The sequence below is a fragment of the Hemitrygon akajei genome, unplaced genomic scaffold (assembly GCF_048418815.1).
Source record: "Hemitrygon akajei unplaced genomic scaffold, sHemAka1.3 Scf000054, whole genome shotgun sequence".
Lineage (NCBI taxonomy): Eukaryota > Metazoa > Chordata > Chondrichthyes > Myliobatiformes > Dasyatidae > Hemitrygon > Hemitrygon akajei.
The window spans coordinates 6,409,464-6,435,303 of record NW_027331940.1 but is presented as its reverse complement, the minus strand read 5'-3'; the positions used below and the strand labels follow the sequence as shown (position 1 = coordinate 6,435,303).

At 52.9% G+C, this 25,840-nt stretch overlaps 3 protein-coding genes across 3 annotated transcripts in view; all 3 read right to left on the bottom strand.

Annotated features, from left to right (window-relative positions):
• LOC140721392 (uncharacterized) overlaps positions 1–25,840 on the bottom strand; it is a 1,266,977-nt gene that overhangs the window by 193,142 nt on the left and 1,047,995 nt on the right. The window lies entirely within an intron of this gene.
• The window catches only part of LOC140721387 (NACHT, LRR and PYD domains-containing protein 12-like), a 469,945-nt gene that overhangs the window by 210,105 nt on the left and 234,000 nt on the right, over positions 1–25,840 (bottom strand). The window lies entirely within an intron of this gene.
• Positions 11,316–25,840, bottom strand: part of LOC140721338 (NACHT, LRR and PYD domains-containing protein 3-like) — a 126,055-nt gene continuing 111,530 nt past the window's right edge. Inside the window, exons 6-9 of the mRNA XM_073036181.1 lie at positions 18,190–18,276; positions 13,421–13,591; positions 12,239–12,406; positions 11,316–12,074 (exon numbers count right to left, since the gene is read on the bottom strand). Of these exons, the coding sequence (XP_072892282.1) occupies positions 11,987–12,074; positions 12,239–12,406; positions 13,421–13,591; positions 18,190–18,276 (514 nt within the window). The 3' untranslated portion in view covers positions 11,316–11,986. The remainder of the gene's footprint in view (positions 12,075–12,238; positions 12,407–13,420; positions 13,592–18,189; positions 18,277–25,840) is intronic.

Below are 25,840 nucleotides of genomic sequence, written 5' to 3'. Positions count from 1 at the left end.
CACCGATAACGGCAATGACTATGTACCGTATTTTTCTCACACGGTAAAATGTGTCAAGCATATTGTGTGAGATTCAGCCTGTCTTCCAGCTGCCCGCGATCTCGCTGAATAAACTCTGAGCTGATGAATATCCACGTTCATTCATTTATACTCGCTCCAGCACACTGAATATTCAATACTACACAAGGCTGACGTGTCTTCCAACAGCTGGGTAAAAATAAACATGATGTCATTCAAGTAAAATCCCAATTGTGATGTGGTATGGATAGCTTGACGGGAAATTGCAAAATCTCAAAGACAGAGAAATGACGATTGGAGAAGTCAGTGAATGTTGTTGTGAAACACTCTCAGGATCGCCTCTCGGTTTCATGATTGTTATTGTTGACCTTGTCTATTTTTGGACTCTGTATCCTTTGTCAAAATATGCCAAAGCCATACTGTTTTTGGACAGCTCTGTTTCACTCTGGGAATATAAAATAAATAACACGTTGTTTGTACGTTCCTATAATATGGTGAAGAGCCTTAAACTAATATCACATCCAGGCCTCAGAAGATACTGAACGCATGCAATCCGGTAATCAAATTAATTACAAAACATAAAAAATGCTGGAGGAACTCAACGGATTAGGCTGCATCATAGGAAATGAATAATCTGTCGACATTCCTGGCCGAGACATTTCTTTAAATTGATTTACGCTTCTTCGTAGAGCTCCTCAGCTCCATCAACAAAAGTGGTATTTCCCAGCGGCCATTCCTTTCATTTCCTATCCCCATTCCCGGAACGACGTGTCGGTCCGTAACCGCCCTTTCTGCCACGATGGGGTCACTCTCAGGCTGGGGGGATTAACGCTTTATATTCCGCCTAGGTAATATAGATGTTACCTGGGTTTCAGCACTTAAGTTACAGAGAAAGGTTGAACAAGTTAGGTCTCTATTCATTGGAGCGTAGAAGGTTGAGGGGGGATTTGATCGAGGCATTTAAAATTTTGAGAGGGATAGATAGAGTTGACGTGAATAGGCTGTTTCCATTGAGAGTAGGGGAGATTCAAACGAGAGGACATGATTTGAGAGTTAGGGGGCAAAAGTTTAAGGGAAACACGAAGGGGTATTTCTTTACTCAGAGAGTGATAGCTGTGTGGAATGAGCTTCCTGTAGAAGTAGTAGAGGCCAGTTCAGTTGTGACATTTAAGGTAAAATTGGATAGGTATATGGACAGGAAAGGAGTGGAGTGTTATGGGCTGAGTGCGGGTAGGTGGGACTAGGTGAGATTAAGAGTTCGGCACGGACTAGGAGGGCCGGAATGGCCTGTTTCCGTGCTGTGAATGTTATATGGTTATATGGTTATATGGTAACCTCTAATCTTATGACATGAATATGGATATGTCAAACGTTCGGTTTTTTCCACTCCGCTATCCCTCTTCTTCATTTCCCCACTCTGCCCTCTTAGTCTGCTCCTTGCTTGCCTACCATCTCTCCCTGTTGCCGCTTCTCTTTTCCGTTCTCCCCTGATCCACTCCCCTCTCCTGTCAGATTCCTTCTTTTCCAGCCCTCAACAATACCAGCCAGCATTACGAGTCTGAAGGCAGAGCGACTGTTTCTACTACTTCAGACCCGGAGGGTCTCCCCGAGGAAATAAGACGTTGACGCACGTCGTTTCTACAGAATGGTTACAGGTTGAACGAAATTAATCGGACCCTTAAAGAGGTTGTCAGAAAAAGCAAGGAAATCTAACAACGAGGAGGAGCCCATCGCTAATGCCTGTCTTTCCAATAATTCCACGGTTTCTGGAAGAATCGCCAGGATCTTGAAGAAATACTCGATTAGTACAACCCACAAAACTGCAAGGAAAGTCGAGGCACAGCCTATGCGGGTCAAAGGTGAGTTGGGACTCTGATCGGCTGGATTTTACAGGATTCCATGGGTCGGCCAGACGGGATGCACGATGGAAACGCTTATCAAGGTGTACAGAAGGTGCATCCGTTTGGGTTACCCAGAGAAATCGGTGGTAGGAGAGTATTGCATTTCCATTAGCCATAGGATTGACTTCGGCAGCACAAAACTACTGTGCCGCCCTAATGGCTTTCGGTTCGGCCTGGTAAAGGAAGCCATTGAAATAAAACCGGAGGAAAAGTTTTTCAACAAAGGCGAAACCGGAACTGGAATTCGATTGTAAACAAGGTGGCAGAACAGAAAACTGATTGGATAAGGATTAACCAATAGGGAGGGCCGGAATTCAGGGGTAAAAATATCACCGGACGAGACATGCCCAGGCATTATCCTTGAAAAAGATGGTAGAAGTTTTCATTGAAACGTCGTTTATATCGATACCTGTACCCGCTTGATGACCCAGGAGAGTTTATTCGTCATATACGCGGGGAGAGCACGGGATTATTTTTAAAACTACTGAAGTCATTTTCTTCAGTACTGAACTACTGAGGTAGTGTGACCAGAGTATCCCCTGACGTGCAGTTGGTTGTGAATGGTAACTATTTTGAATACTTGGTTGATGGATGGGTACGACTCGCTCCTCAGGCTTCCAGGCTGTGAATGCGCTGATGAAGATGAAATTAGCAGAGGAAGAGATTTGCACGATTGAGTGTGGAGAACATCACTGTAGTTCACAGGAAGACATCGCCACGGAAAGAAAGACCAGCCGGTCCTCTCAGATCAGTTTAATCGGAGATGATCACATTCAAAGTTCAGAGTAAATTTATTTTCAAATTAACCATACGTCACCATATACATGCAACCTTAGAATAATTTTCTTTCTGACATAATAAGTCCAGTAACCGTGCAAACAGAACAGACAGTGTGCACAAGACAACAAACTATGCAAATTCAAACAGAAAACAAATTAATAATAATAATAATAATAATACCACCACCCTGCCTCGATAGGAAGGCAACCTGAGAAGGCCTGACCAACGCCCCAACCGGGCCATGACTTTCGTCTCCAGGTCCTGCCAGTTCGCCAGCCAGGTCTCCCCAGAATGACTCAGGTAGACTCCCAGATAGAGGAGACGTCTAGTGCTCCACTCAAAAGTTCTCATCTCCTCAGGCAGGGAGTCCACCTGCCACTGACCCACTAAGAGTCCGGAACATTTCGCCCAGTTGATCCTAGCGGAGGATGCCGCCTAGAAAACTTCTTGGCACTCGCGCATCCTCCGCAGGTCATTGGGATCTGTCATCATGAGTAGTACATCATCGGCGTAGGCGGAGAGGACGACCTCCATGTCCGGTTCACACAGAATGAGACCGGTCAGCCTTCGCTGAAGAAGGCTCAGGAATGGTTCGACACAGATTGCGTACAATTGACCGGACATGGGGCATCCCTGACATATTCCTCTCCTGAAGGGAATGGGCGCTGCCAGTGATCCATTGACCTTAACAAGGCACTCTCCGGCAGAGTATAGGAGCCGAACTCGGGCCACAAAGTGTGGTCCGGGCCCAAAAGCCTGCAGAGTGCCCACCAGGAAATTGTGGTCTACCCGGTCAAACGCCTTCTCCTGCCCAAGAGAAAGAAACGCTGCCCGGGACCAAGTCTCCTGCTGCAGGTGGACCAAGTCCCGTACTAGGTGGACATTGTCCTGGATGGAGCGGCCCGGTAACGTGTAAGATTGGTCAGGATGAATCAGCTGTCTCAGTACTGAACCAAGACGGTTGGCCATTGCCCGACGAAGATCTTGTAGTCCGCGCACAAGAGGGAGACCGGGCGCCAGTTCTTTAGCAGGCGAAGGTCTCTCTTCTTGGGCAGTAGGACCACAACAGCTCTCCGCCATGAGAGGGGCATTTCCCCGGTGGCTAGGCTCTCCCCTAGAACAAGGCTGTAATCGACCCCCAGGACATCCCAAAAAGCCTGATAAAACTCTACACTCAGACCATCTAAGCCAGGGGATTTACCCCTCCGGAGTTGCCGAAGGGCAGTAGACAGCTCCTCCCGAGTCAGAGGAGCGTCCAGACGCGCTACGTCTTCTGGGCTGACCTTTGCTAAATCTTCCCAGACCTCACTGCACGCCCCCGCATTTGACGGATCTGGTGAGAATAAAGACCGATAGAAAGTGCGGACTTATTTGATAATTTCCTCAGGATCCGTGATGGAGGAGCCATCAGCAGCCAGTAGCTCCACCAGCTGCTTTTGAACCCCCGCCACTTCTCCAACAAGTAGAAGAAGGGTGAGCCGCAGTCCAAATCTTGCAGCATTTGGATCCGCGACCTCACATATGCACCTCGGGACTGCTGAAGCTGCAGATGCCTGAGTGCGTCCTTCTTCTCCTGGTATTCCTGCCACATGTGATGGTCTCAACCGGTCGGACCAAGACGGGACTCTAGGTCAAGCAACGCTCTCTCAAGCCGCTCAATCTCAGAGCCCTGCCTCTTTGTCGACCCCATAGTGTACTCCCGACACAAAAACCGGATGTGGGCCTTGCCCACATCCCACCACAGCCGTAGGGAGCTGAACTCTCTCCGTCTCTCTCTCCAGGTGGCCCAGAACGCTCGGAATGAATCCTGGAATCGGCTCTCCTCCAGCAGCAGTTTGTTAAAGTGCCAATACCCGGATCCCACCCAAGGGTGCAGAGGAGTAAATTCCATCCACACAAGGTGATGAGCCGAGCACGAAACCGGTCGCATGGAGGACGCCGACACGCGGGAGACATAAGCCCGAGAGATATACAGGCGGTCTATCCGGGTACCCCCTCTCTAGATCTTCTGGAGAAGGCGCTAGAGTCGGGGTGAAGATTCCGCCAGCTGTCCATCAAGTCAAAGGAGCCGACTAGCTCCTTTAACCTTTTCGCCGATGCCGGGTCGCGTTGGAGGCCCGAGCGGTCCTCCACCTCTAGGGTACAGTTGAAGTCTCCCCCGAGGATGACGCAGTCCCCAGGATCGATGGAACTCAGCAAGGTGGACAGCTGACAGAATAGGCGCCTCTGCAGCACCCCGCGCCTCGGAGCATACACGTTGACAAAATGCAGCGGTACTCCATCGAGGCGCACAGCCAGGTGGAGCAGACGGCCAGGCACAACATCTTGGACTCCTACGATTTCTGGCCGGAAGGTTGGGGCCAACAGGATCGCCACCCCGCTAGAGTTGGAGCTAAGGTGACTCATGTAGACCCCGCCCTGCCACTCCAGGAGCCAAGCGGACTCGTCCTCCGGGTTTGTATGAGTTTCCTGCAGGAAACTCACCGCGTATCTCCCATCCCTGAGGAATGAGAGGTTGTTATATCTGCGGAGAGAGCCCCTGCTACCGTTTACAATCAAACTAGCTATGGTAAGTTTCATGTCGGGAGCACACTAGGCCTCAGCACCAGTACCCTTCCCACTGAGAGCGGTGGCGCCCTCAGCCACACAATCCTGAAGAAAACCAAGAATATTCTTTGTTTTCCGGGCCTGACTGCTACCATCGCTACCCTGTGACCCACCATCTCCCGAAGGAGCGAGGCTGTTTCTCACCCTGATGTCCCTCACCAGGTCATCCAGGAAGGATTTGAGCTGCCGTCTGTCATTCCCTGACACAGCATTCCTCTTCCCCTTCCCCTTCCCCTTCCCCTTCCGTCCGAGGATGACTCGCAGGGACTTCACCAGCCTCGGCATGCTAGGCCAGCGAAGCGAGGCTAGTTTAGGCCGATGCTTTGCACCCACAGAGGAGTGAATAAACTCTCTGATCTCCTCCACAGGTATCAATGGGAATTTTTCAGGAGCGGTGAGGATGTCCATTGTCTCGCTATCAAAAGAATCTCTCTCCAAACCCTCACTGCAGACAGATTCCCCATCTTCCTCCTCATGTGGTGTATAAGGTGGCTGCCCCTGTAACCCACACTGCACAGCGGGTACCTCCCTCATACCTTCCCTCTCCACCGTCGCATCAGTCTTATCCACAGTTGCGACGATGGAGGGAAAGTCCCCAGGGACTCCCTGCAGGCCATTAGTTGATGGGGTCGGCATGCAGGGTATATCACCCTCCCCAGGAGACAGGCATGAAGGGGACCCCAGCAGCTCTGGTCCAATGGATTCACCGGCTGCCTGATGCTGACAGTGAGAGAGCTTGGTCTCCTCTCCGCTTGTCCTATTTAATACATTTGCCTCCAGGGAGGCGCTTACTGCTAAGTCCTGGGTGGAGGGCTCCAGGTCTGTTTTAGTTGTGCAAACAGGCCCAGCACTAGCTTCCTGCACAACCACACCACCTACCACAGGACTGGTGGTTACATCCGGGGATTCAGGGTTAGACACAACTTCCACCCGGATTCCCACCCCTTTCTGGGATTCACCCTCATCTACATTCTCTGCCCTCTTGGGAGAACATTCCCTTCTCCTCTTCAGGCCGGAGGAGCACACAGGTGCAGGATTCACCGATGGAGCGTTACTCTCCGCTTCCATCACCCCGTCCGACTGTGGACTTCCCCGAGCCTCCCGCTCCACTTCAGGGCAAATGAGTGTGAGCTCTGCGTTCTCGGGGGCCGACTTCTTCATGTGTTTCGATTTCTTCCACACTTTCCTTCGCCGCACAGTCTCCACCCCGTCCCTCGCCTGTACCTCCCTGCACGTAGCCTTAGGAACACTCGCCTGAACCACAGGGGTAGGAGCAGAGACTGGAACAGACGTAGGAACAGCGACAGGGTTAGAGACAGGTTCAGGGGCAGGAGCAGCGGCCGGCACAAGTGTAGGAGCAGGAATGGGATCAGTGGCAGAGGTAATTGGGGCACTAGTTCCCGAAGTGGACTCCCTGGGTTTTCGGGTGTTCGGACAATCCCTCCGAAAGTGCCCCACCTCCCCGCACGCATGGCACCGTGGGCGCTCAGAGCTCCAATACACCTGATAATCTACCCCCTCGTGCCGGACAGTAAACCGGCCCTCAACTTCGTCCTCCCTTTCCAGCTGCATGAATACCTGTCGCCGGAAAGAGATTACGGTCAGGAGGGTGCGTCTCCTGAATTTGTGCCTGATGGCAGTTATTTCTGACTGTACTTGCCCCAAGCGGGCTAGTGCGGGAAGCAGGTCCTCGTTGGGGATGAAAGGCTTTACGTGACCGAGGACGATGCGTTGTGTGGGAGCTGTCACTAGCTCCATCTGTGAAAAGATGTTCTCCACCGTGATCCCTCTACTGAGGGCCCGATTCACCAACTCATCATTCCTCAGGTAAAACTCCGCCTTCCCGAACTCTTTCTCGGTGGCCAAAACACCATCTCTCCCCAACAAGTCCTCCATAGCCTCCGCGCACTTTTCCAGGGTAGTTCCAGTTCGCAAATACATTGCACCCCGCGTTCAACTTTCACCGACCGAAACAGGGCGTTGTCCGAGGCTGGAGAGGCAGACGCCTTTGCATAACTCCCCGTAGGCCTGCGACTCCCTGTAGACTGGTCCGGCATGTTGTTTCTATGTTACGTCTGTGTCCGAATCAAGAAAGATACGGTGGTGGTGCTGCTTATAAAGTGTTGGAGCGAGTTGAGTAACTGGCGGGAAAAGTTTGTACTCGACAGTACCTTGCTGGCCCAGTGCTAGAAATTCCAACGCCAGGAAAGGCTCCGTTAGTCCTGCAGAACTTCCAGGCCGTGAGAGGTCGAGACGTCTCAAACGATGTTTCGGCTCCTACACCGAACGAGAATCCCGACGATAGAGATGGAAGGAGGTTGTCCCGGCGACCCGGCTTCCTGGCGAGTTGCCAGCGGCCACAGCAGGGAGCTACGCACTTCGCAGCCGTCAATGAACCACGTCCAACCTGGCAGAAAAACTCCAAACGAAGCTTCCAATCTAAACCAGCCGCTCACTTGGATGTCCAAGAGACGTTTCAAACCAATTTCCAAGTAAATCACGACCTTCATAAAGCAGTTTTTACTCGATTTCTACCAGCGCAATCAGAGCAGCTCCTCTCTGTGTCTGAACCTGGGAGTGTGTGATGGGACAGTGTGGAGGGAGACTCACTCTGTGTCTGACCCCGGGAGTGTGTGATGGGACGGTGTGGAGGGAGACTCACTCTGTGTCTGACCCCGGGAGTGTGTGATGGGACGGTGTGGAGGGAGTTTCACTCTGTGTCTGACCCTGAAGTGTGTGATAGGACGGTCTGGAGGGAGATTCACTCTGTGCCTGACTCTGGGAGTGTGTGATGGAACGGTGTGGTGTGAGATTCACTCTGTGTCTGACCCTGGGAGTGTGTGATGGAACGGTGTGGAGGGAGATTCACTCTGTGTCTGACCCCGGGAGTATGTGATGGGACGGGATGGAGGTAGAATCACTCTGTGACTGATCCCTGGGAGTGTGTGATAGGACGGTGTGGAGGGAGAATCGCTCTGTGTCTGACCCCGGGAGTGTGTAATGGGACGGTGTGGAGGGAGATTCACTCTGTGTCTGTCACTAGGAGTGTGTGATGGGACGGTGTGGAGGTAGATTCACTCTGTGTCTGACCCCGGGAGTGTGTGATGGGACGGAATGGAGGGAACTTCACTCTGTGTCTGACCCCGGGAGTGTGTGATGGGACGGGGTGGAGGGAGAATCACTCTGTGACTGATCCCTGGGGGTGTGTGATAGGACGGTGTGCAGGGAGAATCACTCTGTGTCTGACCCCGGGAGTATGTAATGGGACGGTGTGGAGGGAGATTCACTCTGTGTCTGACCCCGGGAGTGTGTGATGGGACAGTGTGGAGGGAGCTTCACTCTGTGCCTGACCCCGGTAGTGTGTGATGGGACGGTGTGGAGGGAGATTCACTCTGTGTCTGACCCCGGGAGTGTGTGATGGGACGGTGTGGAGGGAGCTTCACTCTGTGTCTGACCCCGGGAGTGTGTGATGGGACGGTGTGGAGGGAGATTCACTCTGTGTCTGACCCCTAGAGTGAGTGCTGGGACAGTGTGGAGAGAGATTCACTCTGTGTCTCTCGCTAGGAGTGTGTGATGGGACGGTGTGGAGGGAGATTCACTCTGTGTGTGACCCCGGGAGTGTGTGTTGGGACCGTGCGGAGGGAGCTTCTCGCTCTGTGTCTAACAACGGGAGTGAGTGATGGGACGTTGTGGAGGGAGCGTCACTCTCTGTCTGATCCCGGGAGTGTGTGATTGGACGTGTGGTGTGAGTTTCACTCTGTGTGTGACTCCCGGGCTGTGTCATGGAACAATGTGGAGGGAGATTCACTCTGTGTCTGACTCCAGGAGTGTGTGATGGGATGGTGTGGAAGGAGCTTCACTCTGTGTCTGAACCCGGGAGTGTATGATGGGACGGTGTTGAGGGAGCTTAACTTTGTGTCTGATCTGGGATTGTGTGATGGGACAATGTGGAGATAGTTTCCCTCTGTGTCTGAGACCAGGCGTGTGTGTTCGGACCGTGCGGAGGGAGTTTCTCTCTCTATGTCTGACAACGTGTGTGTGTGATGGGACATTGCGGAGGGAGCTTCACACTCTGTCTGATCCCGGGAGTGCGTGATTGGACGTGTGGAGTGAGTTTCACTTTGTATGTGACTCCTGGGCTTTGTCATCGGACAGTGTGGAGGGAGTTTCACTCTGGCTCTGACCCAGGGTGTGTGTGTGATGGGACAGTGTGGAGGGAGTTTCACTCTGTGTCTGACCCCGGGTGTGTGTGTGATGGGACGGAGTGGAGGGAGCTTCACTCTGTGTCTGAACCCGGGAGTGTGTGATGAGACGGTGTTGAGGGAGCTTAACTTTGTGTCTGATCTGGGATTGTGTGGTGGGAGAATGTGGAGATAGTTTCCCTCTGTGTCTGAGACCAGGCGTGTGTGATGGGACCGTGCGGAGGGAGCTTCTCTCTCTGTGTCTGACAACGGGAGTGTGTGATAGGACGTTGTGGAGGGAGATTTGCTCTGTGTCTGAGACCAGGAGTGTGTGATGGGACGTTGTGGAGGGAGCTTCACTCTCTGTCTGATCCCGGGAGTGTGTGATTGGACGTGTGGAGTGAGTTTCACTCTCTGTCTGATCCCGGGAGTGTGTGATCGGACGTGTGGAGTGAGTTTCACTCTTTATGTGACTCCTGGGCTGTGTCATGGGACAGTGTGGATGGAGATTCACTCTGTGCCTGACTCTGGGATTGTGTGATGGGACGTAGAGGGAGCTTCACTCTGTGTCTGACCCCGGGAGTGTGTGATGGGACAATGTGGAGGGAGAATCACTCTGTGACTGATCCCTGGGAGTATGTAATGGGACGGTGTGGAGGGAGATTCACTCTGTGTCTGACCCCGGGAGTGTGTGATGGGACAGTGTGGAGGGATCTTCACTCTGTGTCTGACCCCGGGAGTGTGTGATGGGACGGTGTGGAGGGAGATTCACTCTGTGTCTGACCCCGGGAGTGTGTGATGGGACGTTGTGGAGGGAGCTTCACTCTCTGTCTGATCCCGGGAGTGTGTGATTGGACGTGTGGAGTGAGTTTCACTCTGTGTCTGATGCCGGGAGTGTGTGATCGTACGTGTGGAGTGAGTTTCACTCTGTATGTGACTCCTGGGCTGTGTCATGGGACAGTGTGGATGGAGATTCACTCTGTGCCTGACTCCGGGATTGTGAGATGGGACGTAGAGGGAGCTTCACTCTGTGTCTGACCCCGGGAGTGTGTGATGGGACAATGTGGAGGTAGTTTCCCTCTGTGTCTGACCCCGGGTGTGTGTGTTGGGATGGTGTGGAAGGAGCTTCACTCTGTGTCTGAACCCGGGAGTGTATGGCGGGAAAGTGTGGAGGGAGCTTGACTCTGTGTCTGAGCCCGGGAGTGTGTGATGGGACGGTGTTGAGGGAGCTTCACTTTGTGTCTGATCTGGGATTGTGTGATGGGACAATGTAGAGATAGTTTCCCTCTGTGTCTGAGACCAGGTGTGTGTGTTGGGACCGTGCGTAGGGAGCTTCTCTCTCTGTGTCTGACAACGGGAGTGTGTGATGGGACGTTGTGTAGGGAGATTCACTCTCTGTCTGATCCCGGGAGTGTGTGATTGGACGTGTGGAGTGAGTTTCACTCTGTGTCTGACACCCGGGCTGTGTCATTGGGCAGTGTGGAGGGAGATTCACTCTGTGTCTGACCCCGGGTGTGTGTGTGACGGGACGGTGTGGAGGGAGATTCACTCTCTGTCTGTCGCCGGTTTTCCATCACCCATCCCTCTCGTACTTGGGATCTCAGTGGACTCACGTCGATTTTATCTCTCTGCGGTGAGCAGGATCGCGTTAGTTAGCCAGGAAGGGGGTTGGGTAGAGATGATATCCTGGACATCCAGACTCTGCCAGTCCGACCTCCCTCAGCCTGGAGCTGAGACGCTACTGTGTCAGTGTGAGGAGCTCCGACCCACTGTTGGGTGCGGGGGGCAGCAGAAACCTCAAATAAAACTCGAGTCCGACACCAGGACAGGAAGTTACAGCGGTTTATTGATTTCATCATGACAAATGTAAATTAAACAATGTGTGAGGTGCTGACGTGCGGGAATAAATAAGCTGCTCCCGACTCACTCACAGTCACACACAATTAACTGACCGGCGACAACGAGTGACCGGTTGAATAATCAGTCCCGTTTCTCACCGTCACTCTGCATCGGGGAACCGATGATTATAAAATCACACTTCAGGGCCGTGTCCGGGATCGCTGCAGATCCAGGGTCACTGCCGAGGGATTTGTCCATTTAACATCATTATTTCGGCCAGGCTGCCGAATGCACCGTCCTCAGCAAAGGGAGCAAAAGGATTTTCTCCCGGGATAATCCCACCCCGGGACACCGGTGGTCCAGACTGAGCCCCGGTTCCCGGGTCTCTTCCTGTCTGGGTAATTCTCCGGGGTGTCACGTGGGAGTCTCGAACTCGCACATCCGGCGGAGCCTGCCCCGCCGGACAACAGGCGGAAACACGTCACTGCGGGACCGTTCCGAGCGACACATAGCGCGAGACCTGAGCCGGTTCAGTTAAAACCGTTGGGAGTTGAACCAGGCGCGCGGCCGTTAAAGGTAAGGTCGGGAGTTAAAGGGGAGGGCGGGGAATCGGCCAAATGTCCCCATCCCGCGGGCGGGGAAGTTCACACATTCAGATGTTCACAGATCCACTCTTAGTCCGGGTCTGGGTTCCCGCAGAGATCTCAGTTCCTTCCTCCCGGTCCGACTGAACCGATTCCCCTCCAGCCTGAAACAGATGGAAGAATAAAAATGAAATAAACAGATTACACAACAGTGTCAGTAACAGGGGACCGGGGTTAATGTTTCAACAACACTCACAGACAAATATCACCAGAGAATCCGCGGATCCGCTGATATTTTATCACATTGAACATTAACACAAACACTCACCAGATCCACTCCAGACTCTGGAGGGTCAGTATGAGGCGGCGGAGAGCGGGGACAGATCGGTCTGTCAGCGAGTTTGATTCCAGGCTCAGCTCCGTCAGTGATGGGTTTGTACTGAGAGCGGAGGCGAGATCCTCGGCACCAGAATCTGTGAGACCGACACTCCACAGCCTGGAGATGAGAGAGAGTGAGGGTGAAGGACACAGAGAGAGACAGGAGACGGCCCCGGTGTTTATCAGTAACACAATTACTGATCACATTAATGTTCAGTGTCAGACACCCAGTGACTGTTGTTACGTATTCGGGCAACAATAATATAGATGAGTTAGGCAAGGGGTTTTATAACGAATAACACGTTTATTAAACACAGATAACAAACCCCCTTCAAAAAATAACAAACCCAAACAATGATCCGAGCTCAGCTGCTGACAGCTGGTCAGACAGTTCTTAATAGCTTTGCAGTCTCAAACAGTCTTTAAAGTAGTATTGGAAAAAAAAACAGTTCTCCAAAGCGAATTGCCGAATGAAAACAGTTCAAAGAACGATATGCCGACAGTTCAAAAGCTCACGGTACTTTTAAAAGGAGAGACTTTTTAAAGCGATGTAAATTCTCTTCCACGTCGATGTCCTTCGATTCCCAGCGTCGAACTCCCACGTCGAATTTTATTAAATATAACAACTTAAAGTGACTGACCTTCCTTCCACAATATTCTCAATCTCCCGCTTTTCCAGCGGAGACTATCGTGAGAATAGTAAACGAAATCCTTCCGAATGAGGATCACACAAGGTCGAAGTCAATCCATCGAAAATCGATTCTTCTCAATTTGTCGTCCAAGCTTCACTCTCCCTTGGCAAAGAAACCGTTGGCTCTGACCTTTTAAACTTTAGGCATTATATAAAACTTCATTTTTAACTAAACTGCGTCATCACATTAAATCACACAGTGATATGAAGTCATCTTGGCAAATCCAGCCACGAACTGCCCCACCCGACAGGGTGGGTCTCCCTTTTATACCCTGTAGAAAAAACCTGTCACATGACCTCTACTGGCGGGAAAATGACATCACTCCACCATTACCTCATGTCCAGTATAACTTCAACCCCAGTCACGTGACAAGGGTACCACTGTCACGTGTCACGGGTACGTAACACTGTAAACACAATCTCCCACAGTCTGGTACTTACTCCATTCTCTGTATTTTATACTCCGGGTTCCTCAGAGCCGCAGACACCAGTTTCACTCCTGAATCTCCCAGGTCATTATCACTCAGGTTCAGCTCCGTCAGTGATGGGTTTGTACTGAGAGCGGAGGCGAGATCCTCGGCACCAGAATCTGTGAGACCGACATCGTACAGCCTGGAGATGAGAGAGAGTGAGGGTGAAGGACACAGAGAGACAGGAGATGGTACAAATCCCCAGTGTTTATCAGTAACACGATTACTGATTTTTTTCTTCAGCACGACTGCACAAGTCGGCCAGTGAGAACAGCGAGAAGAGTTTAAAAGGAAGACAGATTTACAGAGCGAGTGTCAGAGGAGCGGGAGACAGAGTAGGAAGGCTTTGGCTCAACGGGGCTTTGGCGATAAAGGGTCGAGGCGAGGTAGGTTATCTGTTTACAATACAGACAGAGTGTATGTGTGTGAGACTGGGTTTCTGTGCTCGGTGTCAGATGTGGGAGATCCTGGAGTCTCCCAGCCTCCTGGACGGCAACATCTGCACCCGGTGTGTCGAGCTGCAGCTCCTTAGGGACCGAGTTAGGGAACTGGAGATGCAGCTCGATGACCTTCGTCTGGTCAGGGAGAGCGAGGAGGTGATAGAGAGGAGTTACAGGCAGGTGGTCACTCCGGGGCCACGGGAGACTGAGGAAGTGGGTCACAGTCTGGAGAGGGAAGGGCAAGAAGCAGGTACTAGAGAATACCCCAGTGGCTGTACCCCTTGACAATAAGTACTCCTGTTCGAGTACTGCTGGAGGGAGAGCAACAACAGCTAAACCTCTGGCACAGAGTCTGGCCCTGTGGTTCAGAAGGGTGGGGAAAGGAAGGGGAAGGCAGCAGAGAAAGGGGACTCTATAATTAGGGGGGTCAGGCAGACGATTCTGTGGACACTGGAAAGAAACTCGGATGGTAGTTTGCCTCATAGGTGCCAGGGTCCGGGATGTTTCTGATCACGTCCAAGATATCCTGCAGTGGGTGGGAGAACAGCCAGAGGTCATGGTACATATTGGTACCAGCGACATAGGCAGGAAAAGGGAAGAGGTCCTGAAAACAGACTACAGGGAGTTAGGAAGTAATTTGGGAAGCAGGACCTCAAAGGTAGTGATCTCGGAATTACTGCCTGTGCAATGTGACAGTGAGAATAAGATTAGGATGAGGTGGAGGATAAACACATTGACTGAGGGATTGGAGCAGGAGGCAGGGATTCAGATTTCTGGATCATTGGGACCTCTTTTGGAGCAGGAGTGACCTGCACAAAAAGGACGGGTTGCACTTGAATCCCAGGGGGACCAATATCCTGACAGCAAGGTTTGCTAAGGCTACTGGGGAGTGTTTAAACTAGAATTGCTGGGGGGTGGGAACCAAATTGATGTGACGGAGGAGAGGGAGGTTGGCTCACAAATAGAGAGAATTTGGACACAGTGTGAAAGGGAGGATACGCAGGTGATAGAGAAGGGAGGCACTCAGTCCGATGGTTTGAGATGTGTCTATTTTAATACAAGGAGTATGACGAATAAAACGGATGAGCTTAGAGCGTGGATCAGCTCTTGGAGCTATGATGTGATGGCCATTACAGAGACTAGGATGGTGCAGGGGCAGGAATGGTTACTTCGAGTGCCAGGATTTAACTGTTTCAGAAAGGACAGGGAGGGAGGCAAAAGAGGTGGGGACGTGGCACTGTTGATCAGAGATAGTGTCATGGCTGCAGAAAAGGAGGAAGTCATGGAGGGTTTGTCTACTGCATCCCTGTGGGTGGAAGTTAGGAACAGGAAGGGGTCAATAACTCTAATGGGTGTTTTGTATGGACCACCCAACAGTAACAGGGACATCGCGGAGCAGATAGGGAGACAGATTCTGGAAAGGAGTTTTAATAACAGGGTTGTTGAGGTGTGAGATTTTAATTTCCCAAATATTGATTGGCATCTCCCTAGAGTGAGGGGTTTAGATGGGGTGGAGTTTGTTAGGTCTGTTCAGGAAGGTTTATTGACACAATATGTAGATAAGCCTACAGGAGGGGAGGCTGTACTTGATCTGGTATTGGGAAATGAACCTGGCCAGGTGTCAGGTCTCTCAGTGGGAGAGCATTTTGGAGATAGTGATCACAATTCTGACTCTTTTACCATACCCTTAGAGAGGTATAGAATCAGGTAAGTTAGGGAAACCTTTAATTGGAGTAAGGGGAACTATGGGGCTATCAGTTTGGAACTTGTAAGCATAAATTTGAAACAGATGTTCTCAGGGAAATGTACCGAAGCAATGTAGAAAATGTTCAAGGGATATTTGCATGGGGTACTGAGAAGGTACACTCCAATGAGACAAGGAAAGGACGGTAGAGGACAAGATCTGTGATGTAAATCTAGTCAAGAAGAAAAGAAGAGCTTATGAAAGGTTCAAAAAACGAGGTAATGATATAAATCTGGAAGATTATAAGGCGAACAGGAAGCAGCTTAAGAATGAAATTAAGAGAGCTAGAAGGGGCCATGAGATGGTCTTGGCAGACAGGATTAAGGAAAACCCCAAGGCATTCTACAAGTATGTGAAGAGCAAGAGGATAAGACGTGAGGGGATAGGACGAATCAAGTGTGACAATGGAAAAGAGCGTATTGAACCGGAGGAAATAGCAGAGGTATTTAATGAACCATTTGCTTCAGTATTCATGACGGAAAAGGATCTTGGCGATTGTAGGGATGAATTGCAGTGGACTGAAAAGCTTGAGAATGTAGATATTAAGAAATATGTCGTGGAGCTTTTGCAAAGCATCGAGTTGGATAAGTCACCGGGACCGGAAGAGATGTACCCCAGGCTACTGTTGGAAGCTGAGACTCTGGCGATGATCTTTGCATCATCAATGAGGACATGAGAGTTTCCGGAGGATTGGAGGGTTGCGAATCTCGTTCACTTATTCAAGAAAGGGAGTAGGGATAGCCCAGGAAATTATAGACCAGTGAGTCTTACTTCAGTGGTTGGTAAGTTGATGGAGAAGATCCTGAGAGGTAGGATTTATGAACATCTGGAGAGGCAAAATATGATTAGGAATAGTCAGCATGGCTTTGTCAAAGGCAGGTTGTGCCTTACGAGTCTGAATGATTTTGTTGAGGATGTGACTAAACACATTGATGAAGGAAGGAAGAAGATGCAGTGTATATTGATTTCAGCAAGGCATTTGATAAGGTACACCATGCAAGGCTTATTCAGAAAGTAAGGAGGCATGGGATCCAAGGGGACATTGCTTTGTGGATCCAGAACTGACTTGCCCACAGAAGACAAAGAGTGGTTGTAGATGGGTCATATTCTGCATGGAGGCCGGTGACCAATGGAGTGCCTCAGGGATCTGTTCTCGGACCCCAGGTCTTTGTGATTTTTATAAATGACCTGGATGAGGAAGTGGAGGGATGGGTTAGTAAATTTGATGATGACACAAAGGTTGGGGGTGTTGTGGATAGTGTGGAGGGCTGTCAGAGGTTACAATGGGACATTGATAGCATGCAAAACTGGGCTGAGAAGTGGCAGATGGAGTTCAACCCAAATAAGTGTGAAGTGGTTCACTTTGGTAGGTCAAATATGATGGCAGAATATAGTATTAATGGTAAGACTTGGCAGTGTGTAGGATCAGGAGGATCTTGGGGTCCGAGTACATAGGACACTCAAAGCTGCTATGCAGGTTGACTCTGTAGTTAAGAAGGCGTACGGTGTATTGGCCTTCATTAGTCGTGGGATTGAGTTTAAGTGTCGAGAGGTAATGTTTAAGAGTTGAGAGGTTATGAGAGGTATAGATCGAGTTGACGTGGATAGGATTTTTCCATTGAGAGTAGGGGAGATTCAAATAAGAGGACATGATAGGAGGCAAAAGTTTAGGGGTAACACGAGGGGGAATTTCTTTACTCAGAGATTGGGAGCTGTATGGAATGAGCTTCCAGTAGAAGTGGTAGAGGCAGGTTCGGTATTGTCATATAAAGTAAAATTGCATAGATATATGGACAGGAAAGGAATGGAGGGTTATAGGCTGAGTGCAGGTCGGTGGGACTAGGTGAGAGTAAGCGTTCAGCACGGACTACAAGGGCCAACATGGCCTGTTTCCGTGCTGTTATGGTTATATGTTGCAGCTATATAGGACCCTGATCAAACCCCACTTGGAGTACTGTGCTCAATTCTGGTCACCTCACTATAGGAAGGACATGGAAACGATAGAAAGTTTGCAGAAGAGATTTACAAGGATTTTGCCAGGATTGGGGAGCATGCCTTATGAGAATAGATTGAGTGAAGTCGGCCTTTTCTCTTGGAGTGACGGAGGATGAGATGTGATTTGATAAAGGTGTACAAGATAATGAGGCATTGATCATGTGGATAGTCAGAGGCTTTTCCCCAGGGCTGAAATGGTTAGCACGAAAGGGCATAGTTTTAAGGTGCTTGGAAGTAGCTACAGAGGAGATGTCAGGGGTAAGTTTTTTTACACAGACAGTGGTGAGTGCGTGGAATGGGCTGCTGGCGGCGGTGGTGGAGGCGAAAACGATCGGATCTTTTAACTCCAGGATGGCTACATGGAGCTTAGAAATATGGAGGGCTATGGGTAAAACCGAGGTAATTCTAAGGTAGAAACATGTTCAGCACAGCGCTGTGGGCCGAAGAGCCTGTATTGTGCTGTATGTTTTCTATGTTTTCTTTGTTTCTACTGATCACGTTAATATTCCGTGTCAGACACCCAGTGACTGTAAACATAAACTCCCACAGTCTGGTACTTACTCCAGTTTCTGTATGTTACACTCCGTGTTCCTCAGAGCCGCAGACACCAGTTTCACTCCTGAATCTCCCAGTTCATTCCGCCCAAGTCTAAACACAAACAGACAGATTCATGAACAAAGTGATTCAAAAGGTGGGTCTGGGGGAATTTCTCTCACTCGGATATTTCAGGAAACATTAAAATCTTCAGTATATCACGGATCGGAGTTCCCATAACTGTCAATGACCCTCACTGCCCAGCTCCAGGGTATTCGCCAAATGTCACTAAATTAGTTTGTCGGTGTGACCCTGTAAACTCCACATATTCTGTCCCATTCCCCGATGCAGAGAGAAGTGTTCGTGACCGAAATGCAGAAATGGCAATGGGACATTTTGAAATAGACCCACCCGAGCTAAAGGGATGCGGAAGAGAGATCCAACAGGAGGAAGATGGATGGGAAAGAGAGATCACAATGGAGTAAGGTGGATGGGGTAGAGATTCCACAGGAGGAAGGGGGATGGGGAAGAGAGATCCCACAGGAGGAAGGGGGATGGAGAAGAGAGATCCCACAGGAGGAAGGGGGATGGGAGAGAGAGATACCACCGGTGGAAGGGGGATGGGAGAGAGAGATACCACAGGAGGAAGGGGGATGGAGGAGAAACCCACAGGAGGAAGGGGGATGGGGAAGACATCCCAGAGGAGGATGGGTAATGGGAAAGAGAGATCCCACAGCAGGAAGGGGGATGTGAGGGACAGATCCCACCGGAGGATGGGGGATGGGGCAGAGAGATCCCACAGGAGTAAGGGCGATGGGGGAGAGCCATTCCACCGGAGCATGGGGGATGGGGAAGAGAGATTCCACAGGATGAAGGGGGATGGGAGAGAGAGATCCCCAAGCAGGAAGGGGGATGGGGAAGAGAGATCGCACAGGAGTAAGGGGGATTGGGAAGAGAGATCCCAGAGGTGGAAGGGGGATGGGAGAGAGAGATCCCACAGGAGGAAGGGGGATGGGGAAGAGAGATCCCCCAGGAGGAAGGGGGATGCGGAAGTGAGATTCCACAGGAGGAAGGGGGATGGGGAAGAGAGATCCCACAGGAGGAAGGGGGAAGGGGAAGAGAGATCCCACAGGAGGAAGGGGGATGGGGAAGAGAGATCCCACAGGAGGAAGGGGGATGGGAGAGAGAGAAACCACCGGAGGAAGGGTGTCGGAGAAGAGGGATCGCACAGGTATTGGGGGGATGGGGAAGAGAGATCCCACAGGAGTAAGGGGGATGGGGATGAGAGTTCCCACAGGAGGAAGGGGGATTGGGACGAGAGATCCCACAGGAGGAAGGGGGATGGGGAAGAGAGATCCCAGAGGTGGAAGGGGGATGGGAGACAGAGATCCCACAGGAATAAGGGGGATGGGGATGAGAGTTCCCACAGGAGGAAGGGGGATTGGGACGAGATATACCGCAGGAGGAAGGGGGATGGCGGAGTGATCCCACAGGAGGAAGGGGGATGGCGGAGTGATCCCACAGGAGGAAGGGGGATGGGGAAGAGAGATCCCACCGGGGGATGTGGGATGGGGCAGAGAGATCCCACAGGAGTAAGGGGGATGGGGGAGAGCCATTCCACCGGAGCATGGGGGATGTGGAAGAGAGATTCCACAGGATGAAGGGAGATGGGCGAGAGAGATCCCACGCAAGGAAGGGGATGGGGAAGAGAGATCCCACAGGAGGAAGGGGGATGGGGAAGAGAGATCCCACAGGAGGAAGGGGGATGGGGAAGAGAGATCCCACAGGAGGACGGGGAATGCGGAAGACATCGCAGAGGAGTAAGCGGGAAGGGAAAGAGGGACCCACAGGAGGAAGAGAGATCCCACAGGAGGATGGGGGATGGGGAAGAGAGATTCCACAGGAGGAAGGGGGATGGGGAAGAGAGATCCCAGAGGAGGAAGGGGAATGGGGAAGGGAAATCCCACAGGAGGAAGGGGGATGGGAGAGAGAGATACCACAGGAGGAAGGGGGATGGTGGAGAATCCCACAGGAGGAAGGGGGATGGGGAAGAGAGATTCCAGAGGAGGAAGGGGAATGGGGAAGGGAAATCCCACAGGAGGAAGGGGGATGGGAGAGAGAGATACCACAGGAGGAAGGGGGATGGTGGAGAATCCCACAGGAGGAAGGGGGATGGGGAAGAGAGATTCCACAGGAGGAAGGGGGATGGGGAAGAGAGATCCCAGAGGAGGAAGGGGGATGGGGAAGAGATATCCCACAGGAGGAAGGGGGATGGGGAAGAGAAGTCCCACAGGAGGTAGGGGGATGGGAGAGAGAGATACCACAGGAGGAAGGGGGGTGGGAGAGAGAGATCCCCAAGCAGGAAGGGGGATGGGGAAGAGAGATCCCACAGGAGTAAGGGGGATGGGGATGAGAGTTCCCCAGGAGGATGGGGGACAGGGAAGAAAGATCTCTGAGAAGGAGGGGGAATGGGGAAGAGAGATCCCAGAGGTGGATGTGGGATGGGGAAGAGAAATCCCACAGGAGGAAGGAGGATGGGGAAAAGAGAACCCGCAGGAGGAATGGCGATGGGGAAGAGGGATCCCACAGGAGGAATGTGGTTGGGAAAGAGATCCCACAGGAGGAAGGGTGATGGGGAAGAGATATCCCACAGGAGGAAGGGGGATGGGGAAGAGAGATCCCACAGGAGGAAGGGGGATGGGGAAGAGATATCCCACAGGAGGAAGGGGGATGGGGAAGGTAAATCCCACAGGAGTAAGGGGGATGGGAGAGAGAGATACCACAGGAGGAAGGGGGATGGTGGAGAATCCCACAGGAGGAAGGGGGATGGGGAAGAGAGATTCCACAGGAGGAAGGGGGATGGGGAAGAGAGATCCCAGAGGAGGAAGGGGGATGGGGAAGAGATATCCCACAGGAGGAAGGGGGATGGGGAAGAGACATCCCACAGGAGTAAGGGGGATGGGGATGAGAATTCCCACAGGAGGAAGGGGGATTGGGACGAGAGATCCCACAGGAGGAAGGGGGATGGGGAAGACATCCCAGAGGAGGATGGGTGCTGCGAAAGAGAGATCCCACAGGAGGAAGGGGGATGTGAGTGACAGATCCCACCGGAGGATGGGGGATGGGGCAGAGAGATCCCACAGGAGTAAGGGCGACGGGGGAGAGCCATTCCACCGGAGCATGGGGGATGGGGAAGAGAGATTCCACAGGATGAAGGGAGATGGTGAAGAGAGATCCCACAGGAGGAAGGGGGATGGGAGAGAGAGATCCCCAAGCAGGAAGGGGTATGGGGAAGAGAGATCCCACAGGAGTAAGGGGGATTGGGACGAGAGATCCCACAGGAGGAAGGGGGATGGGGAAGAGAGATCCCAGAGGTGGAAGGGGGATGGGAGAGAGAGATCCCACAGGAGGAAGGGGGATGGGGAAGAGAGTTCCCCCAGGAGGAAGGGGGATGCGGAAGAGAGATCCCACAGGAGGAAGGGGGATTGGGACGAGAGATCCCACAGGAGGAAGGGGGATGGGGAAGAGAGATCCCAGAGGTGGAAGGGGGATGGGAGAGAGAGATCCCACAGGAGGAAGGGGGATGGGGAAGAGAGATCCCACAGGAGGAAGGGGGATGGGGAAGAGAGATCCCACAGGAGGAAGGGGGATGGGAGAGAGAGAAACCACCGGAGGAAGGGGGATTGGGACGAGAGATCCCACAGGAGGAAGGGGGATGGGGAAGAGAGATCCCAGAGGTGGAAGGGGGGATGGGAGACAGAGATCCCACAGGAATAAGGGGGATGGGGAAGAGAGATCCCACAGGAGGAAGGGGGATGGGCGAGAGATACCGCAGGAGGAAGTGGGATCGGGGAGAGATCCCACAGGAGGAAGGAGGATGGGGAAGAGACATCCCACAGGAGTAAGGGGGATGGGGATGAGAGTTCCCCCAGGAGGAAGGGGGATTGGGACGAGAGATCCCACAGGAGGAAGGGGGATGGCGGAGTGATCCCACAGGAGGAAGGGGGATGGGGAAGAGAGATCCCACCGGAGGATGTGGGATGGGGCAGAGAGATCCCACAGGAGTAAGGGGGATGGGGGAGAGCCATTCCACCGGAGCATGGGGGATGTGGAAGAGAGATTCCACAGGATGAAGGGAGATGGGCGAGAGAGATCCCACGCAAGGAAGGGGATGGGGAAGAGAGATCCCACAGGAGGAAGGGGGATGGGGAAGAGAGACCCCACAGGAGGAAGGGGGATGGGGAAGAGAGATCCCACAGGAGGACGGGGAATGCGGAAGACATCGCAGAGGAGTAAGGGGGAAGGGAAAGAGGGACCCACAGGAGGAAGAGAGATCCCACAGGAGGATGGGGGATGGGGAAGAGAGATTCCACAGGATGAAGGGGGATGGGGAAGAGAGATCCCAGAGGAGGAAGGGGAATGGGGAAGGGAAATCCCACAGGAGGAAGGGGGATGGGAGAGAGAGATACCACAGGAGGAAGGGGGATGGTGGAGAATCCCACAGGAGGAAGGGGGATGGGGAAGAGAGATTCCACAGGAGGAAGGGGGATGGGGAAGAGAGATCCCAGAGGAGGAAGGGGGATGGGGAAGAGATATCCCACAGGAGGAAGGGGGATGGGGAAGAGAAGTCCCACAGGAGGTAGGGGGATGGGAGAGAGAGATACCACAGGAGGAAAGGGGGTGGGAGAGAGAGATCCCCAAGCAGGAAGGGGGATGGGGAAGAGAGATCCCACAGGAGGAAGGGGGATGCGGAAGAGAGATCCCACAGGAGGAAGGGGGATTGGGACGAGAGATCCCACAGGAGGAAGGGGGATGGGGAAGAGAGATCCCAGAGGTGGAAGGGGGATGGGAGAGAGAGATCCCACAGGAGGAAGGGGGATGGGGAAGAGAGATCCCACAGGAGGAAGGGGGATGGGGAAGAGAGATCCCACAGGAGTAAGGGGGATGGGAGAGAGAGAAACCACCGGAGGAAGGGGGATTGGGACGAGAGATCCCACAGGAGGAAGGGGGATGGGGAAGAGAGATCCCAGAGGTGGAAGGGGGATGGGAGAGAGAGATCCCACAGGAGGAAGGGGGATGGGGAAGAGAGATCCCCCAGGAGGAAGGGGGATGCGGAAGAGAGATCCCACAGGAGGAAGGGGGATTGGGACGAGAGATCCCACAGGAGGAAGGGGGATGGGGAAGAGAGATCCCAGAGGTGGAAGGGGTATGGGAGAGAGAGCTCCCACAGGAGGAAGGGGGATGGGGAAGAGAGATCCCACAGGAGGAAGGGGGATGGGGAAGAGAGATCCCACAGGAGGAAGGGGGATGGGAGAGAGAGAAACCACCGGAGGAAGGGTGTCGGTGAAGAGGGATCGCACAGGTATTGGGGGGATGGGGAAGAGAGATCCCACAGGAGTAAGGGGGATGAGGATGAGAGTTCCCAAAGGAGGAAGGGGGATTGGGACGAGAGATCCCACAGGAGGAAGGGGGATGGGGAAGAGAGATCCCAGAGGTGGAAGGGGGATGGGAGACAGAGATCCCACAGGAATAAGGGGGATGGGGAAGAGAGATCCCACAGGAGGAAGGGGGATGGGAGCGAGAGATACCGCAGGAGGAAGTGGGATCGGGGAGAGATCCCACAGGAGGAAGGAGGATGGGGAAGAGACATCCCACAGGAGTAAGGGGGTTGGGGATGAGAGTTCCCCCAGGAGGAAGGGGGATTGGGACGAGAGATCCCACAGGAGGAAGGGGGATGGCGGAGTGATCCCACAGGAGGAAGGGGGATGGGGAAGAGAGATCCCACCGGAGGATGTGGGATGGGGCAGAGAGATCCCACAGGAGTAAGGGGGATGGGGGAGAGCCATTCCACCGGAGCATGGGGGATGTGGAAGAGAGATTCCACAGGATGAAGGGAGATGGGCGAGAGAGTTCCCACGCAAGGAAGGGGATGGGGAAGAGAGATCCCACAGGAGGAAGGGGGATGGGGAAGAGAGACCCCACAGGAGGAAGGGGGATGGGGAAGAGAGATCCCACAGGAGGACGGGGAATGCGGAAGACATCGCAGAGGAGTAAGGGGGAAGGGAAAGAGGGACCCACAGGAGGAAGAGAGATCCCACAGGAGGATGGGGGATGGGGAAGAGAGATTCCACAGGATGAAGGGGGATGGGGAAGAGAGATCCCAGAGGAGGAAGGGGAATGGGGAAGGGAAATCCCACAGGAGGAAGGGGGATGGGAGAGAGAGATACCACAGGAGGAAGGGGGATGGTGGAGAATCCCACAGGAGGAAGGGGGATGGGGAAGAGAGATTCCACAGGAGGAAGGGGGATGGGGAAGAGAGATCCCAGAGGAGTAAGGGGGATGGGGAAGAGATATCCCACAGGAGGAAGGGGGATGGGGAAGAGAAGTCCCACAGGAGGTAGGGGGATGGGAGAGAGAGATACCACAGGAGGAAGGGGGGTGGGAGAGAGAGATCCCCAAGCAGGAAGGGGGATGGGGAAGAGAGATCCCACAGGAGTAAGGGGGATGGGGATGAGAGTTCCCCAGGAGGATGGGGGACAGGGAAGAAAGATCTCTGAGAAGGAGGGGGAATGGGGAAGAGAGATCCCAGAGGTGGATGTGTGATGGGGAAGAGAAATCCCACAGGAGGAAGGAGGATGGGGAAAAGAGAACCCGCAGGAGGAATGGCGATGGGGAAGAGGGATCCCACAGGAGGAATGTGGTTGGGAAAGAGATCCCACAGGAGGAAGGGTGATGGGGAAGAGATATCCCACAGGAGGAAGGGGGATGGGGAAGAGAGATCCCACAGGAGGAAGGGGGATGGGAAAGAGATATCCCACAGGAGGAAGGGGGATGGGGAAGGTAAATCCCACAGGAGTAAGGGGGATGGGAGAGAGAGATACCACAGGAGGAAGGGGGATGGTGGAGAATCCCACAGGAGGAAGGGGGATGGGGAAGAGAGATTCCACAGGAGGAAGGGGGATGGGGAAGAGAGATCCCAGAGGAGGAAGGGGGATGGGGAAGAGATATCCCACAGGAGGAAGGGGGATGGGGAAGAGACATCCCACAGGAGTAAGGGGGATGGGGATGAGAATTCCCACAGGAGGAAGGGGGATTGGGACGAGAGATCCCACAGGAGGAAGGGGGATGGGGAAGACATCCCAGAGGAGGATGGGTGCTGGGAAAGAGAGATCCCACAGGAGGAAGGGGGATGTGAGTGACAGATCCCACCGGAGGATGGGGGATGGGGCAGAGAGATCCCACAGGAGTAAGGGCGACGGGGGACAGCCATTCCACCGGAGCATGGGGGATGGGGAAGAGAGATTCCACAGGATGAAGGGAGATGGTGAAGAGAGATCCCACAGGAGGAAGGGGGATGGGAGAGAGAGATCCCCAAGCAGGAAGGGGTATGGGGAAGAGAGATCCCACAGGAGTAAGGGGGATTGGGACGAGAGATCCCACAGGAGGAAGGGGGATGGGGAAGAGAGTTCCCAGAGGTGGAAGGGGGATGGGGAAGAGAGATCCCCCAGGAGGAAGGGGGATGCGGAAGAGAGATCCCACAGGAGGAAGGGGGATTGGGACGAGAGATCCCACAGGAGGAAGGGGGATGGGGAAGAGAGATCCCAGAGGTGGAATGGGGATGGGAGAGAGAGATCCCACAGGAGGAAGGGGGATGGGGAAGAGAGATCCCACAGGAGGA